This window comes from Triturus cristatus, chromosome 11 (assembly GCF_964204655.1).
Source record: "Triturus cristatus chromosome 11, aTriCri1.1, whole genome shotgun sequence".
Taxonomy (NCBI): Eukaryota; Metazoa; Chordata; class Amphibia; order Caudata; family Salamandridae; genus Triturus; species Triturus cristatus.
Window position 1 is genome coordinate 122,685,460 of NC_140594.1, and position 15,726 is coordinate 122,701,185.

Consider the following 15,726-nt stretch of genomic DNA (forward strand, 5'->3'; position numbering starts at 1 on the left):
AGGAGACAACTGCAGAACTGGGGCAGACTGTCAAAACCTGTTGTTTCAGGACTGCATTTCTAACACCTGGGAATGCAGATATCCTTAGACAAGCCCACCTATTGGGGGCACAACGCAACTAAAAACATGACCAGGATAGACATAGTGTGGCTTCACTCCCTCTATCCATTTTAGGTAGAATTACTCTGTATAAAATGATAGTGCTTCTACGCTGGCTCTGTATACTCTAAAACTTCCTATGAAATCCCTCTATCAGTCTTTAGGTGGCTTCATTCCTCCTAGGTCTTATAAAAGGGCTGGTAGGCAACCAAGGATTTCTTTTGATAAATGTAGAGATAACTATGATGGAGGAATGAGTGCCACAAACCTTCTGCTTTACTATTGGAAGACTTATTTACTGGGTATCAACAACTGGCTCTTTGGCAATGAACTTGCTTCAGCCTATCAACAGAAAATAGAGGAGTCTGGAGAGAAAGTAGCGCATCACTACCTCTGCAACAAAGGGGCTTTGACACTCCTGCCAAAGGCAACAAGAGTGACAATTGGAGCATGGCATGATGCTCTGCATCATATTTACTGGTGTAGAGTCTCGATGCAGGAGACGCCGTTGTGGGTAGGGAAATGGCTGAAGACTTGCAGCAGGGCATGCAACTTTAGCAAGTGGAACGTTGGAAGACTTTCATAACTGGGAGATGAGGGGTCATGGTCACACATGAGGTCATATGAGGACCTCAAGGAGGATTTCGAGCGGCATAATTCGCAGGTCTTTAGATTCCTGCAACTGAGGAGTATGTTGGACCCTTTGAAGAGAACCCTCCTCCCCATGGGCCCCCTTCCAGAGGTTAGCCCATTTGAGGCCTGACTGACAGTGGAACCCATAGGAGCCGATGGAATATCGGGCCTATATCACTCCAGAGTAGTTAATGCCCTGAGGAAGAAAGGCACGGATGGCACCCCATGTCCTTGAGATCTTGGCACATCCAACTAAACTCATCCAACTAAGTTATCTGCATATGACCTACCACACCCCAGAACGTATGTGAAAAAAGTGTGGCAGGCCGGGCCAAGGTTTCCCTAGGTGCACTGAGGGAACAGGGACATTCCTGCATATGACATGGGACTGTCCCAGGATCATGCAGTACTGGGGGAAGGTTGAATGGGAAAAGAGGATGGTAAGGAGTAGACTAGTACAACTCACCCTCAACCTCACACTACTGGGACTTCTGGAAGAAGAGGGTGAACCTAAAGGTGATCGGCTGCTGTTGGGAATCGAATGCATGGTTGCTAAAAGACATAGCCAGTAGGTGATCTCCAGAGCGACTCGAACCCTCCAACTCTAGAGAACAGGCATGAACCATTGTGCATTTATGGAATGTGAGGTGTACTTGGTGAAAGGCTGCAACAATAAACAGCATTAGATCTGGGGAGTGTGGCAGGCCTATCAATGGGATGGATCTAACTAAAGCCGCCCAAAGGTGGTGGGGGTGATGCCACTAAGGGCAATGTTCTGAGATCTTCGTAGCTGGTCCTTTCCTGAACTATACCATGATTCTATTTAAAATGTGTTTATGTATGTGGTCAGGCGGGGAGACACTTGTGGTGGACACTTTACCTCTAGGATGTAATATACATGCTAAATATGCCTTTATGTACAGCAAGTGTGTTGCATTCGTGATAACGGTGATGTGGATTAACTTGCTTTATAACTCAATAAGGAATATGCTACTTACCAGTATGCATCTGTTCTTGGCATGTAGAGCTGCAGAGCCACACACTAAGGATAAGATCGCCATCTGGTGTTGGGCTCGGATGATTGCAGGTTGTTGTTGTCTTCGGAAGAAGTCTTTGGTCACGAGATTGGTGACTCCTCCCCTGGACAACAGTGAGCATGGGCATCCACTCCTTCCTCAGATTGTTTTTCGCCATGATGGGAAATGATGGAGTGTGTAAGAAGTAAAGAGAAAGGATGTCCATGTGTAGTGTCTAATTAAGACAATGCTGGAACAGATACAGGTCCCGGGGAGGCGGGTGGGCGTGTGTGGCTCTGCAGCTCTACATGCCAAGAACAGATGCATACTGGTAAGTAGCATATTCCGTATATGAGCTGCAGATCACACACTAAGGATAGACTATATAGCAGTGTCTCCCCTAGCAGTGGTCACCTGTATCAGTTGCAGCAGTTTAGAATAGAGTTTTTAGGACAGCTTGGCCAACTGAAGCTTGTTGTTTGGATTGCACATCAACACAGTAATGCTTAGTGAAGGTGTGTGTAGTAGCAATGAATGATGGTGATGGATTAAACCCAGATCAGTTGACTGGCGGTGAGTACTTGCAATGTTCAACACTCCGTCCATCATTTCCTTTGATTTTTGCTTTATTCGCCATAAGTTGGCAGGGTATGCTCAGACGTGAGTCCCTTGCTCACTTTGCCACTGGATTCAAGCAAGCCTGGCTGAAGACGGCTGAAATGCCAGAAACCGGTCCTAGGAAGCTTGTTTACGGTCCAGGGAAGACATGGCTTGGCAGTTCGGGCTGGACTGTTCCCATGAGGCACAGGGTCAGACTGATTTGTATATGGCCATGTCTGAACTGGGGTGGCAGAATGGGCTAAAGAACGGTGATGGATTAAACCCAGATCAGGTGACTGGCGGTGAGTGCTTGCAATGTTCAACACTCCGTCCATCATTTCCTTTGGTTTTTGGTGTGTGTAGTAGACCATGTGGCTGCTTTGCAAATGGCTTCTAAGGGGATGTTCCCTAAGAATGCCATAGAGGCCCCTATTTTACGCGTGGAGTGCGCCCTAGGGGGAACGGTAAGAGTACGTTTAGCTTTTTGGTAACATATTTGGATACATTTGACTATCCATCTGGCGATACCCGATTTGGAAATGGGGTTGCCTTTGTGTGGTGGAGCGAAAGCAACAAACAGTTGCTTGGTTTTCCGAAAAGGTTTGGTTCCGTCGATGTAATAGAGCAAGGCTCTTTTAACATCTGAGGTATGAAGTGCCCTCTCGGCTACTGAGTCTGGATTAGGGAAGAAGACTGGCAGTTCCACAGACTGGTTTAGATGGAAAGGGGAAATGACTTTAGGGAGGAATTTTGGATTCGTCCTAAGAACCACTTTGTTCCGATGTAGTTGTAGGACGGGTTCTTCAAGAGTTAAGGCTTGTATTTCACTTACTCTTCGCAGGGATGTGATTGCGATGAGGAAAGCCACTTTCCATGTTAGGAACTGCAGTTCGCATTTGTGCATTGGTTCAAATGGTGGACCCATGAGCCTTGTTAGAACAATATTAAGGTTCCACACCGGGGAAGGCGGTAACCTTGGAGGAATGATTCTTTTAAGACCCTCCATAAATGCTTTAATAGCTGGTACCTTAAAGAGGGACAGGTGTTGTCTATTTTGCAAATAGGCTGCTAATGCCGCTAGATGTAGACGTATAGAGGAATACGCTAAATTGCATCTTTGCAAGTGCAATAAATAGCAAATGATGTTCTGGATGGAAGCATCCAGTGGTTGTAAGTCAGTTAGCGCAGTAAATGGCAAATCGTTTCCATTTTGCAGCATAGCATGCCCTAGTAGTAGGTCTCCTGGCTTCTTTAATGATTTTCATACAGTCTGGAGGAAGGTTGAGGTACCCGAACTCTAAGACTTCAGGAGCCAGATTGCCAAGTTCAGTGTTTGAGGATCTGGGTGTCTGATTACTCCATGGTTCTGGGTTAAGAGATCCAGTTTTTGATGTGGAACTAGTGATAGTTCCAAAAGTGTGGTGAACCAGGGTTGACGTGCCCAAGTGGGAGCCACTAGGATGAGTGTCAGCGACTGTTGTTTCAGTTTGCGTACCACAAATGGAATGAGAGGGAGAGGCGGGAAAGCGTACGCAAATCTGCCTGACCAGTTCATCCATATTGCATTGCCCTTTGATCGCAGGTGTGGGTACCTGGCGGCGAAGGTTGGGCATTTTGCGTTTTCTGGTGTGGCGAACAGGTCTATGTCTGGTTGTCCCCACTTTTGGAAGAATGGGAGTAAGACTTTGGGGTGTAGTTCCCATTCGTGTATCTGCTGTGTGTGGCGACTTAAGAGGTCGGCCACCTGGCTCTGAACCCCTGGGAGGTGTTCTGCTAGCAGGTAGATGTTCCGGGGAATTGCCCATCTCCAAATTTGTTGCGCCAGTTGGGACAGTTGTAGAGAATGTGTCCCTCCTTGTTTCTGTATGTAATACATTGTGGTCATGTTGTCCGTGCGGATGAGGACAGTTTTGTTTTGGAGATGCACTTGGAAGGATTTCAGTGCTAGGAACACCGCTAGAAGTTCTAGGTGATTGATGTGGAACTGTTTTTGTTGAGTGGTCCACTGTCCCTGAGTGGTGTGTTGAAGGAGGTGGGCTCCTCACCCTGTGAGAGATGCGTCGGTGGTCAGCACAACTTGTGGAAGGGGCTCCAAGAACGGCCGCCCTTTGGACAGGTTGATGGTGTTCCACCACTTCAGTGAGCGGCTGTCCACCAACACCAGATCGGTAAGTTGTCCATGGGCCTGATTCCACTGTTGTGCTAGACATTCCTGTAAGGGACGCATTTGAAGGCGTGCGTAGGGTACTATAGAGATGCATGACGCCATCATGCCTAAGAGTTGCATGAACACTCTTGCGGGGAGAGAGTTGTGTTTGAAATGTTTTGATCAGACTTTGTATGTTGGCTATCCTGGCTATGCTGGGATAAGCTACGGCTTTGGCTGTGTCTATGGTGGCTCTCAGGTATTGTTGTACTTGGGAGGGTTGTAGTTGAGATTTGGGATAGTTGATGGTAAATCCCAAGTTGTGCAGAGTTTGAATAGTGCGGTGGGTGTTGTGAACACATTTGTCTAGAGTATTGGCTTTTATGAGCCAGTCGTCCAGATAGGGGGAAGACATGTATTTGTTGTCTCCTGAGATATGCTGCCACAACTGCCAAGCACTTGGTGAACACCCTTGATGCAGTTGTTACTCCGAATGGGAGAACTGTAAACTGATAGTGCTGACCGTCTACCACGAATCGTAGATACTTCCTGTGAGCGGGATGCATAGGGATGTGAAAATATGCGTCCTTGGGGTCTAATGTGGCAAGGAAGTCTCCTTGTTGAAGTAATGGAAGGACCTGTTGGAGAGTGATCATGTGGAAATTATCTGATTGTATGTACTGGTTCAGTAGTCTGTGGTCCAGTATGGGTCTTAAGGTTTTGTCCTTTTTGGGAATGAGGAAGTATAGAGAATATACTCCTGTGCCCTGATGTTGTAGTGGAACAGGTTCTATAGTGTTTTTCTGAAGCAAAGACTATTTCCTGTTTGAGGAGCGTGAGGTGGTGAGACGTCATGGGACGGTGTCTGGGTGGTATGTTTGGGGGCGGGTTTATGAGTTCGAGGCAGTAGCCATATTGGATTCTTACCCACCTGTCTGTAGTGATGGTATTCCAGACAGGTAGGAACTGTTGAAGCCTGCCCCCGACCGGAGTGGAATGGTCTGGGGGGAGTGGTGGCAAGTCACTGTTTGGTGGCTGTAGAGGAGTGGGTGTTGTTGTTGTTGCCCCGTCCCCGGCCTTTATTATTGTTTCCCCGATACCCTCCTCTAAAATATCCTTTGTTAGGGGATGCTTGACCTGATGCTTTGAAGGTGGAAGAGTTGTCTGTTCCCACATTTTTGGAAGCTCCTCTATAAAAGGAGCGACGAAAGGAGCCTCTGGGTTGAGTAGACTGCAATGCGCCCATAGATTTTGCAGTTCCATTATCTTTCTTCATTTTTTCTAGGGCAGTGTCTACTGCAGGGCTGAATAGTTGCTCCTGATTAAAGGGTTGAGCAAGAATGGAGGTTTGTACTTCCGGCTTGAAGCCGGAGATGCGCAGCCATGCGTGGCGTCTAAGCAATACGCTTGTGTTGACTGCCCTAGAGGCGGTGTCCGCTGCGTCTAATGCACATTTAATGGAGGCATTGGATATTAGTTTGCCCTCTTGTATGAGGTCAGTGGCCTGTGTTTTGAAAGGTTCAGGCAGGTGTTGCAAGAGATCCTCCAGTTGATCATAATGGGCTCCATCATAACGAGCCAATAGGGCTTGTGTATTTGCGATACGCCAGTGGTTAGCCGCTTGAGCGGCAACCCTTTTGCCGGAAGCCTCCAGGAGTTTAGACTCCTTGTCTGGGGGCGGCGTGTCTCCGGTTGTTTGGGAGTTGGCCCTTTTTCTGGCATTGGAGACGACTAGTGAGTCTAGGGGGAGCTGCGCCTTGATGTACGCAGGATCTTGTGGCGCTGGTCTGTATTTTTTTTCTATTCTGGGGTTGAGAACCCTGGCTCTGACAGGGTCTTTAAAAACCTCAGTGACATGCTTTATCACTCCCTTAATCATGGGTAGAATGTGAACTGTTTTCTGGGACTGCTCAAAAGTGTCGAGTAGAAAGTCCTCCTCAGGAGTGTCGGTGTGCATGGTGACACCATGAAACGATGCTGCTCTGTTAATAAGCTGACCGAACCCTAAATGGTCATCAGGAGGGGAGGGTTTTGAGGGGTATGGAGCGGGGTCAGGCACATCAGGCATAGGGTAAGTCCAGTCATCTACTGGTGCTGTGTCCGGGAGTGTAAAGGGATCAGTAGGATCAGTGGGATAAGTAAAGAAATCTGGGTCTCCCCCTCCCCCAAAATCATCATCATCCTGTGGAGGTGGTGTATGAGAAGGAGATGGTAGAGGTGCAGGCGGTGGGGGTTGGGGGGGATGGAATAGGAGGTAATGTAGGAGAGGAAAGACGTATGGGTGAAGTGGCACAATCCTTCTTCTTTGGAGGTGCTGGAGGAGGTGGTGAGTCGAGCTTCCTTTTCTTGTAGGGCACCGCTGTGACATGTCCAGTTTTCGGATTTATGTAAATCAGTTTTTGCTTAGGATCAGGTTGAAAGAGTTCCTCAGTGTCCGAAGGCGGCTGTAGCGCAGACTTTTTTGGGTCTTTATGGACGTGTTTTGGCACCGAAGATGTTTTGGGTGCCGAAGAACTTTTCGGTTCCGGTGGATTTTTCGGTGCCGATGAGCTTTTCGGTGCCGAGGAGCCTTTCGGTGCCGAGGAGCCTCGGTGCCGACGAGCCTTTTGGTGTCGGTGGAGACTTCGGCGCCGAAGAACGTTTCGGTGCCGGTGGAGATGTCGGGACTGAGTGACGTTTCGGGCCCGATGGAGATTTCGGTCCCGAAGCCTGCTTTGGTGCCGAAGGTATTATAGGCACAATGACCTGAGGTTTGCTCGAGCCACCTGAAGGCCTACTTTTCTTCGGAGCCGGGCCCGAGGGCGGGGCTTCAGAAGATGTTTTTGGATCGCGACTGGGCCCAGTTGGCAGAGTCTTGACCAATGTCTTTTTGGGTGGTGTTGGGGTAGGGGGGCTGGTACTCACAGGCTGCCCCGGATCTGAATCGTCGGCCTCGGACACGATTTGGAGATCTTCGGAGTCATCGTCAGGGACATCCTGTGCAAAGAGGTCTTCTGGTTCCGGAACCGGCTTGGCCATGATATGGCGTCGAGCTCTTCGGTCCCGGGTGGTTTTCTTCGAACGGAATGCGGCGCAGGCTGGACAGCTGGATTCGTTGTGGTCTGGTGAAAGGCACAAATTACAGACCTCGTGGTGATCGCTATGAGGGAACTTTGCTCCACATTGGGGGCATTTTTTAACAGGTGTCCTTTCCATCAGCCGCGTCCGGAGTCGGTCCGATATGGTTTTCGACGTCGAGTTTTGAAGTTATGAGAGTTGTAGTGGTTGCTATAAGTTTTCTGCTGGAGCGGAAAAAAGTTCATCCGAACCCAATGGCGGAAAAAACAATCTGAGGATGGAGTGGATGCCCATGCGCACTGTTGTCCAGGGGAGGAGTCACCAATCTCGTGACCAAAGACTTCTTCCGAAGACAACAACAACCTGCAATCATCCGAGCCCAACACCAGATGGCGATCTTATCCTTAGTGTGTGATCTGCAGCTCATATGCCTCGAACAAATTGTTATAAAAAAGGTAGCAGTGCAGTAGGACATGCAGGGATCAGAAGAGATAGCTGCACAGACTACCACTAAACCCCATGAGGAACCCTAAAACCTTAGGAGCTACACACCTCACATGTAGCCTAGCACTCTCATGTCCACAACAAATAGTGGGATTTAGTGGCCCATTAATGATGGTACATGGATTTACCAGGGAGAACCAATAGGCAGCCTCCCCACTAGGTTTCAGGTAAAAATGCTTGTATTTTATGTAGAGCAATATCTTAGTTGAACCTATTTTTAGCACAAGAGAGGAATGCTTACAAGATTTAGATTAGAACCATTTCTAGAAACAGTTTAGCTTTCCAAAATGCAGAGCCCCAGAAGTATATGCTCCTTGCTGTCCGTGTGATCAGGAATCCAATCAGACTCCAATGTATGTTCTGTTTTTCTGCCAATTCTACCAGGTCCCTAGGATACAATCCTACCCCCAATACTGAGAGACATGGGCATAAACCTGTTGCCCAGCTTTTTTCCACTTCATTTTTAAAATAACTACTTCTGATGTTTTGCAGTTTCCTGATTTCTCAGGGTATTTAGGAATAGCAACCTGATTAGGCTAGAAAAAATTAAAATAATTTCACAATTGATGGGAAAATAATTAATTTAGATATAATGGAGTCATTTCCATTTTATGGTGTCTTTTTCTTTTTTACCTTTTCTGTTATTTCGTAGTAGTCTATGTTGGATATTTTTATGATATGTACTGTTTGAAATAAACTATTTAATTGAATGTGGAATGAGGTCATAGCAGGGGCACAGCCGCAGGGATGTTTGACCCTACACAAACTATGAATTTATTTAAAATTCATATATTTAGTACTGCAGCTCCAGGGCAAACAATATTGTAAATAGGAAAATAAAAAGAAGGCTTCAAAGAGAACATGTATTCCTTCCTCAGACACTTACTCTTGTTTAAGCTCAGCCACGTTCTCCCTCCACAAGTGAAAAGCATTGTGAAGTTGTCGGAAATGGCAGTGTCCAGCAGCAAGCTCCTCCCCCTCGCGCTCCTCAAGACATCTCAAAGTCCTCTCACGCCAAGACAGCCAGTAGTGATCCAGCAGCTGCCTGTTGTGGTGAAGAATTGCCTAAAACAAAAGGGGAGAACAGCTTAAAATAAAAGTGGGAAACGGCCTGAATTACAAGTTGGGAATCACGTCGATTAGGAGTATGGCATGGGCTGAACCTAGAATGACGACTAGCATGGATTAAGAGCAAGAAGTAGTTAGCCCAAACAAAATAAATGAGGATTTTTATGACTAGAGAATTATCTTACTTAAGAGTGGGGAAAGGGTATATTTGTCACTTGAGAATTGTCTGAATATAAAGTGGAGTAGGAGAAAATGACCTGAATTTTGAGTGAAGAAAAACAATAACTTATTTATAACACAATTGGTTTTTAATTTCATTTTGGGCTTTTGTAAAGCACTGGTAACCACATAACAGTGGCCTCAGAGTACTTTGGGGGGTTGGAAGATATGAGAGCAGGAGATAAACAGACGATTAGTACAGGAAAAGCTCAATCAAAAGGTTCCAGAGAATGTATTAAAGCTTTGATGAAGACAGAGTCCAACGGCGCAGACAAAGAGGTGAGCCAGCCTTGAGCATCTGGCCAGTAGGACAAAGGACGCAGCTGAAGTAGGGTATCATGGGGTGGAGTAAGATCATCCAAATGACACAGTAAAAAGGCGAGTTTAAGGATTTACGGAATCTGAGGTAGGCATTTTTCAGTCTCAAATGAAGCAGCATGGTGTTCCAGAGGAAAGAGCCCTCAAAGTGCAAAGATTGATCGTCAAACCTACTATATGTGAAAAGTCTGATCAATGGCATTGCCATGTAGGCAGACTTCAGTCTTCTAGGCAGTTGGTAAGGAAGGAGCAGTTTAACAAGCTAGTTGGGAGTGTGGCCATGTTCTCCATCAAGAGTATCTTCAATAAATACAAATGTTTTTAAGGTCAGAGCCAATATTCAGAGTCTTTGATTTTTAAAAGGGAAAACAAAAGGAAACCTGGGGTAAATACATTGAACTGTGACACTTTAAGGCAGCCAGGCTGCTGCAAAATTTCATAGTGAAATGCAGTGTCAATTAGCTGAAGTTTATTTGTCCTCTTGACATCCACTGTCTCTGTGTCAAAGCCCTTGATGACGAGCCTGCCTGATGATGTGATTGTATAGGATTTAAGACACCTGCTCTGCCTTTGAGTGAATACATTTCCCATCAGAATGTATTTAAAACCTCTTCTTACAGTATGGTAGCTGTACTGCTGCAGTTGCTGTGAGACACTGCATCGTAAGGCTGACAAATGTATGTGAGATTCTACGTTCATGCAAGTTTGATTTGTTAAATCAATTTTCTTCACTGTAAATTTAATTTAAACTACATGCTGTAACAAACACTTTACCTTCTGTATGAACAGTGCCAGTGGTGAATAATGATTTTAGTTCACTGCACAATAAACATTATTATTCAAGGTAGCACCTCAGCTTAATGAACATCAAGTAGGGAGATTTGCATTTATGGGTGGGCAGGCCCTATTCTACCCTTCTATCAGTACAGAACAACCCGTTCCTTTCTCCACTGCTTGAATAATCTATGGCCAAAATATTAAAGAAAATAAGTATGGCGGTTCTAGGCAACTTATTCCCGGGGGACACCTTCAAACTAAGTGTTAAAGGACAACAGAAAGAGTAATGCTATATATATAATATATATATAATGATATATCATCAAACAAAACATGAGGCTAGAGTGACACTCCTGGACTTTCTTAACCCCCAGTAGAGCTGAACATTTTGGCCAAAACAATTCAAAGGGAAGACATGGCTAAAACAATGTCATATTTGTAGAAAAGGGTACTGTGTTCCACAATTTTCCCTGTATACAATGCAAGATGGGAGAGGGATGCTCAATTGTGGGGTGGGTGGAAGTCTTGGGTAAATCCTGGAGGTATTGCTATGCTTATGTTAAAGGTATACTTTCAACTATAGACATAAGCATGTGCATTTTCGATTATTCTTTTTTTTTTTTAACAACCGTGGTACACCCCAGAGCGTATTGCCCAATTTACACCTGAAAGCATAGTGAACTATAAAAAATGCAAGGCGGTCAATGCAGCCTTTTTACATATAGCTTGGTACTGCTCTGTTGTGTTTTTGTTTTTAACTCAGTTTATTGATGGAAGGGCAAATAAAGCGGTTACAGACTGAAGCAGGATACACTTTTCACGTCTCATCTCACATTGACATAAGCATTACAACAAAGCAGTCATTACAGTAAGTTAGGCAGAAAGTTACAAGCCACCATTTCTCACCCACCTCCCTCAATCAGAAGCCGTGTCAGATGCAGTCAAAGGCGGAGTACAAATATCCCCTCTGAACTTATTCCAGGCTCCTCATATTCTCTCCCACTTTTTGGGGCACCTCAGCTTACATATGTCACCTTCTCTGCCACCGTGGCCCCATCCATGTCTCTGCACCTGTCATGAAGAGTCGGAACTGACTGTGAGCCCCAGAATTTGGCTATATTACACTTGGAGAACATCATCCCTAGCGTCGCGCTCTGTTGTGTTTTAATATTGGGGAAAAGCTTTTTCTACATTGGCAGAGATGTTAGAAACAGATGTAAGTCCCACACCAGAGGAGACCTTGCCGGCATTTACTGCAGATACACTTGGTGGGTTTTGCATGTTCACATCTATGGCAAAGTTATTAGTCAAGAGGCAAGTTTTGATGTGTTGGATGAGCCCTAGAGACCCTACTGATGAAGTATGGCTAAAGGATATGGAGTACTGCAATAAGATGATTGAAGAATATAGTAACTAAGTGGACCCAAAGAATGGCCGAGAGCCTTTTGGGAACCAAACAGGGCTTACACAAGGCTGAAAGATGCTAATACACTCTCATAGGACTGAGTGGTGGTGGACGATGGGGAGAGGGAAAGGCTACCTGCGAGTAAAGTATAAAGTGTTTAGGGAATTGATGTAATAATGATGGGATAGTGACAACATAGAATGTTGAATGGATCAAGATAAGATGGCACGGCATGAGCTGTGCGCATATTCTAGCTCTGCTTTGACAGAGACAAAATAATACTACATAAACTGCTTCAGACGTCCTGCACGGTTTCAAAAAAGCTTAAATGGCACTGCATGGAACTGCACAATTCATGACTACACTACCTGCCGATGCAGACAGGAAGAACTGCCCCATTTATACTAGAAATTATTATTCTTCTTGGCAGGACGGCACTGAATGAAGTGCTTCGCTCATGTTAGCAATGTCGCTCCATGGAGAGAGGATTGTAAAGCATTAACTGGTGACTTCATACTAACACAAATCTCCTTGCAGACAGAATATCACTACCGCAACTGCTCCCTTAATGTTGCCTCTCCATGCAGGCAACACGTCTGATGAACAGCAACAACTCTCCCAGCACAAAAGTCCATTCATGCCAGCACTGCTTCTTCAAAACATGACAGGATGGCCCTACATGATCTGCTTCATATGGATAAGGATTACTCTATATAAGTTGAGAACAGTAATGCATAAAAGTACGGCAGAGCTATTTGAACTTTTGTACATGATGCCAAAGGTTCCACTGAAAAGACAATGTCATTTAATGAACCGTTCCTAGAACGCGGAGGTAGACTTAACCTGAAGGAAACTCTTCAAAGCTCACAATCGTTTTCCCCATGCATTTTTCCATAGGACCTTTAGTCGCAGCTACAGCCCGAACGGCTGAACAGAATTACGTGAAATGTGGCAGAGAGGTAGCCATAAGGTCAAGGAAGTGCCTTTTGCAGGTCTGGTGTAAATCTGATCAGTATTTCCTGAGAAAATAGCATTTAAAAGCATATCAATATCTATACGCGCGCACCTCGCGATTTAAAAAAATAATAATAATAATTCACGGTGCACGCACGGTGAAAAACCTGAAAAAATAATAATTAATAAATACATAACTTAGCATTTAAAAAACCGTACAAATTCACTGAAAAAACCATAGGTTTCACACACGTTATAGTTACGAATTAGCATGTAAAAACCTTGCAAATTCACTTAAAAAACCATAGGTTTCACACATGTTATAGTTAGCTGGACATTTCACTCGTAAAAAACCAATGAAACTCCCCCGTTATAGTTAGTGCAGGCAACTATAACTCACGCGACCGCAATCCTCTGCTGATGACGTCAGATATTACATCACTGATGACATATGTGTCTTTATGAAAAATAAATATTTGTAATATATGTATAGCTAAAGATTAATGGAAGAAGACATGGGTAAATAAGTGTCTAAATACAGTGATGTAATATATGACGTCATCAGCAGAGGATTGCGGTCGCGTGAGTTATAGTTGCCTGCACTAACTATAGCGGGGGAATTTCATTGGTTTTTTACGAGTGAAGTGTCCAGCTAACTATAACATGTGTGAAACCTATGGTTTTTTAAGTGAATATATATATATATATTCACTTAAAAAACCATAGGTTTCACACACGTTATAGTTAGGAATTAGCATTTAAAAAACCTTGCAAATTCACTGAAAAAACCATAGGTTTCAGACATGTTATAGTTAGCGGAAATTTTACTGATAAAAAACCAATGAAATTCCCCCGTTATAGTTAGTGCAGGCAACTATAACTCACGCGACCGCAATCCTCTGCTGATGCTAATACTGTATTTAGACACTTATTTGCCCATGTCTTCTTCCATAAATTTTTAGCTATACATATATTACAAATATTTTTTTTTCAGAAAGACACATATGTCATCAGCAGAAGATTGCGGTCGCGTGAGTTACAGTTGCCTGCACTAACTATAACGGGGGAATTTCATTGGTTTTTTATCAGTAAAATTTCCGCTAACTATAACATGTCTGAAACCTATGGTTTTTTCAGTGAATTTGCAAGGTTTTTTAAATGCTAATTCCTAACTATAACGTGTGTGAAACCTATGGTTTTTTCAGTGAATTTGTACGGTTTTTTAAATGCTAAGTTACTTCACGCCATTCGTGGCGTGCACGCCCACTTAACGCAGTTCGTTCCGTGCGCGCACAGTGAGCACGCGGTGCGCTTCGCGCACCGCGCGCCCACTTTACGCAGTTAGTGCCGTACACGCAAGGTGGGCACGCAGTGCGCTACGCGCACCGCGTGCCCACGTTACGCACCGTGCGCACATGGATAGGTAATCTGTTAAATTTAATTTGTAAGTGATGACAATAATATGCCATGCACAGAGAGTGTTTTTTATTATTTTTATTAAAATTTTTAGCGTAAGCGCACCGTACGCGTACGGTAAGCGTAACCGGCGAAATTTTCAAAAAATAAAAATTTACCGTTTTTGGCCTTGGGGGATCTTTGAGGACTCAACTAACATGGCTATGGGCATGGGCGCTGTCTAAACAGCCCCTTTATATGTTTTTTGCCTTTGTTTACAGCCCCCCCCTCAGAGTGCGAGAGAGAAAATGGCGGCCGCCGCTTCCTGGTTTCGACCGATTCGAATGTTTACTTAGATGTAACAGCCAATCAGAATCGCGCTCGCGCACACCACCGTACGCGTACGGTAAGCGTACCGTAAGCTGGCTCAGATATATATATTGATTTAAAGGCTATTTTCTCAGAATCTACTGAACAGATTTACACCAAACCTACAAAAGGCACTTCCTTGACCTGAGGACTACCTCTCTGCCAAATTTCTAGTAATTCTGTTCAGCCGTTCGGGCTGTAGCCCTGTCTAAAGGTCCTATGGAAAAATGCATGGGAAAAACGCGTTTTGGGACCCCCCTTTTATCTCAGCCCCCGCTTGACGAATCCCCCCGAGACTTTCAGGGTAGGAGCGGAGCGTAGCGCCCCACCTATTTTGAGAAATTCGCGAGGATTCGTCGACCGGCGCCAAAGTTATTCAAAATAGAATGTTGCGGATTTCCTATGGAAACAGGGTCCTAACTATAACTACCTACTGGCGACCGCCAGTAGGAAGGAAGGAAGGAAGGAAGGAAGGAAGGAAGGAAGGAAGGAAGGAAGGATGGATGGATGGATGGATGGATGGATGGATGGATGGATGGATGGATGGATGGATGGATGGATGGATGGATGGATGGATGGATGGATGGATGGATGGATGGATGGATGGATGGATGGATGGATGGATGGATGGATGGATGGATGGATGGATGGATGGATGGATGGATGGATGGATGGATGGATGGATGGATGGATGGATGGATGGATGGATGGATATATATATATATATATATATAGAAAAAGTATTTTGCTGAATGGTGGAGATGAGTTTATATTGTACTCTGTGCAGTAATTCTTGCAGGAAATTAATAAGATTTACCATTCTTTGTGCCAGGTGGTTTTCTCGCTGCTGTACCATCTCCTGCCACCAGAAACTGAAGGTCCGCTTTTGTATCCAGCATCTGTAGGAACAAGACCATGTTGAACGCCACATACCAGTGCAAGAGAGATAATGAAGCAGAAACTTATGCCTTCACAATGTAAATACAAAACATCCTTTTTCTGGAAGCTCATCATAAAGTGTCATTGCTGGCTTCTCCTCACCAGCTGGAATTGTTCTAAGCCAGAGACCCATCGACCCCACCACCCAGATCCTGGTTTCTTCTGTTTCTCCAGTCCTCACCTAGACCCCTCCTACTAGTCTGGCTTCTAGGATAGGAAGACTCCCA

The 15,726-nt window shown here is 44.9% G+C and overlaps 1 protein-coding gene across 2 annotated transcripts in view; it reads right to left on the reverse strand.

Moving 5' to 3' along the window:
- The window catches only part of SFI1 (SFI1 centrin binding protein), a 531,261-nt gene that overhangs the window by 277,920 nt on the left and 237,615 nt on the right, over window positions 1-15,726 (reverse strand). For both annotated transcript variants that reach the window (XM_085635878.1, XM_085635877.1), the window contains exons 15-16: window positions 15,378-15,459; window positions 8,942-9,120 (exon numbers count right to left, since the gene is read on the reverse strand). In XM_085635878.1, coding sequence (XP_085492004.1) covers window positions 8,942-9,120; window positions 15,378-15,459 — 261 coding nt within the window. The remainder of the gene's footprint in view (window positions 1-8,941; window positions 9,121-15,377; window positions 15,460-15,726) is intronic.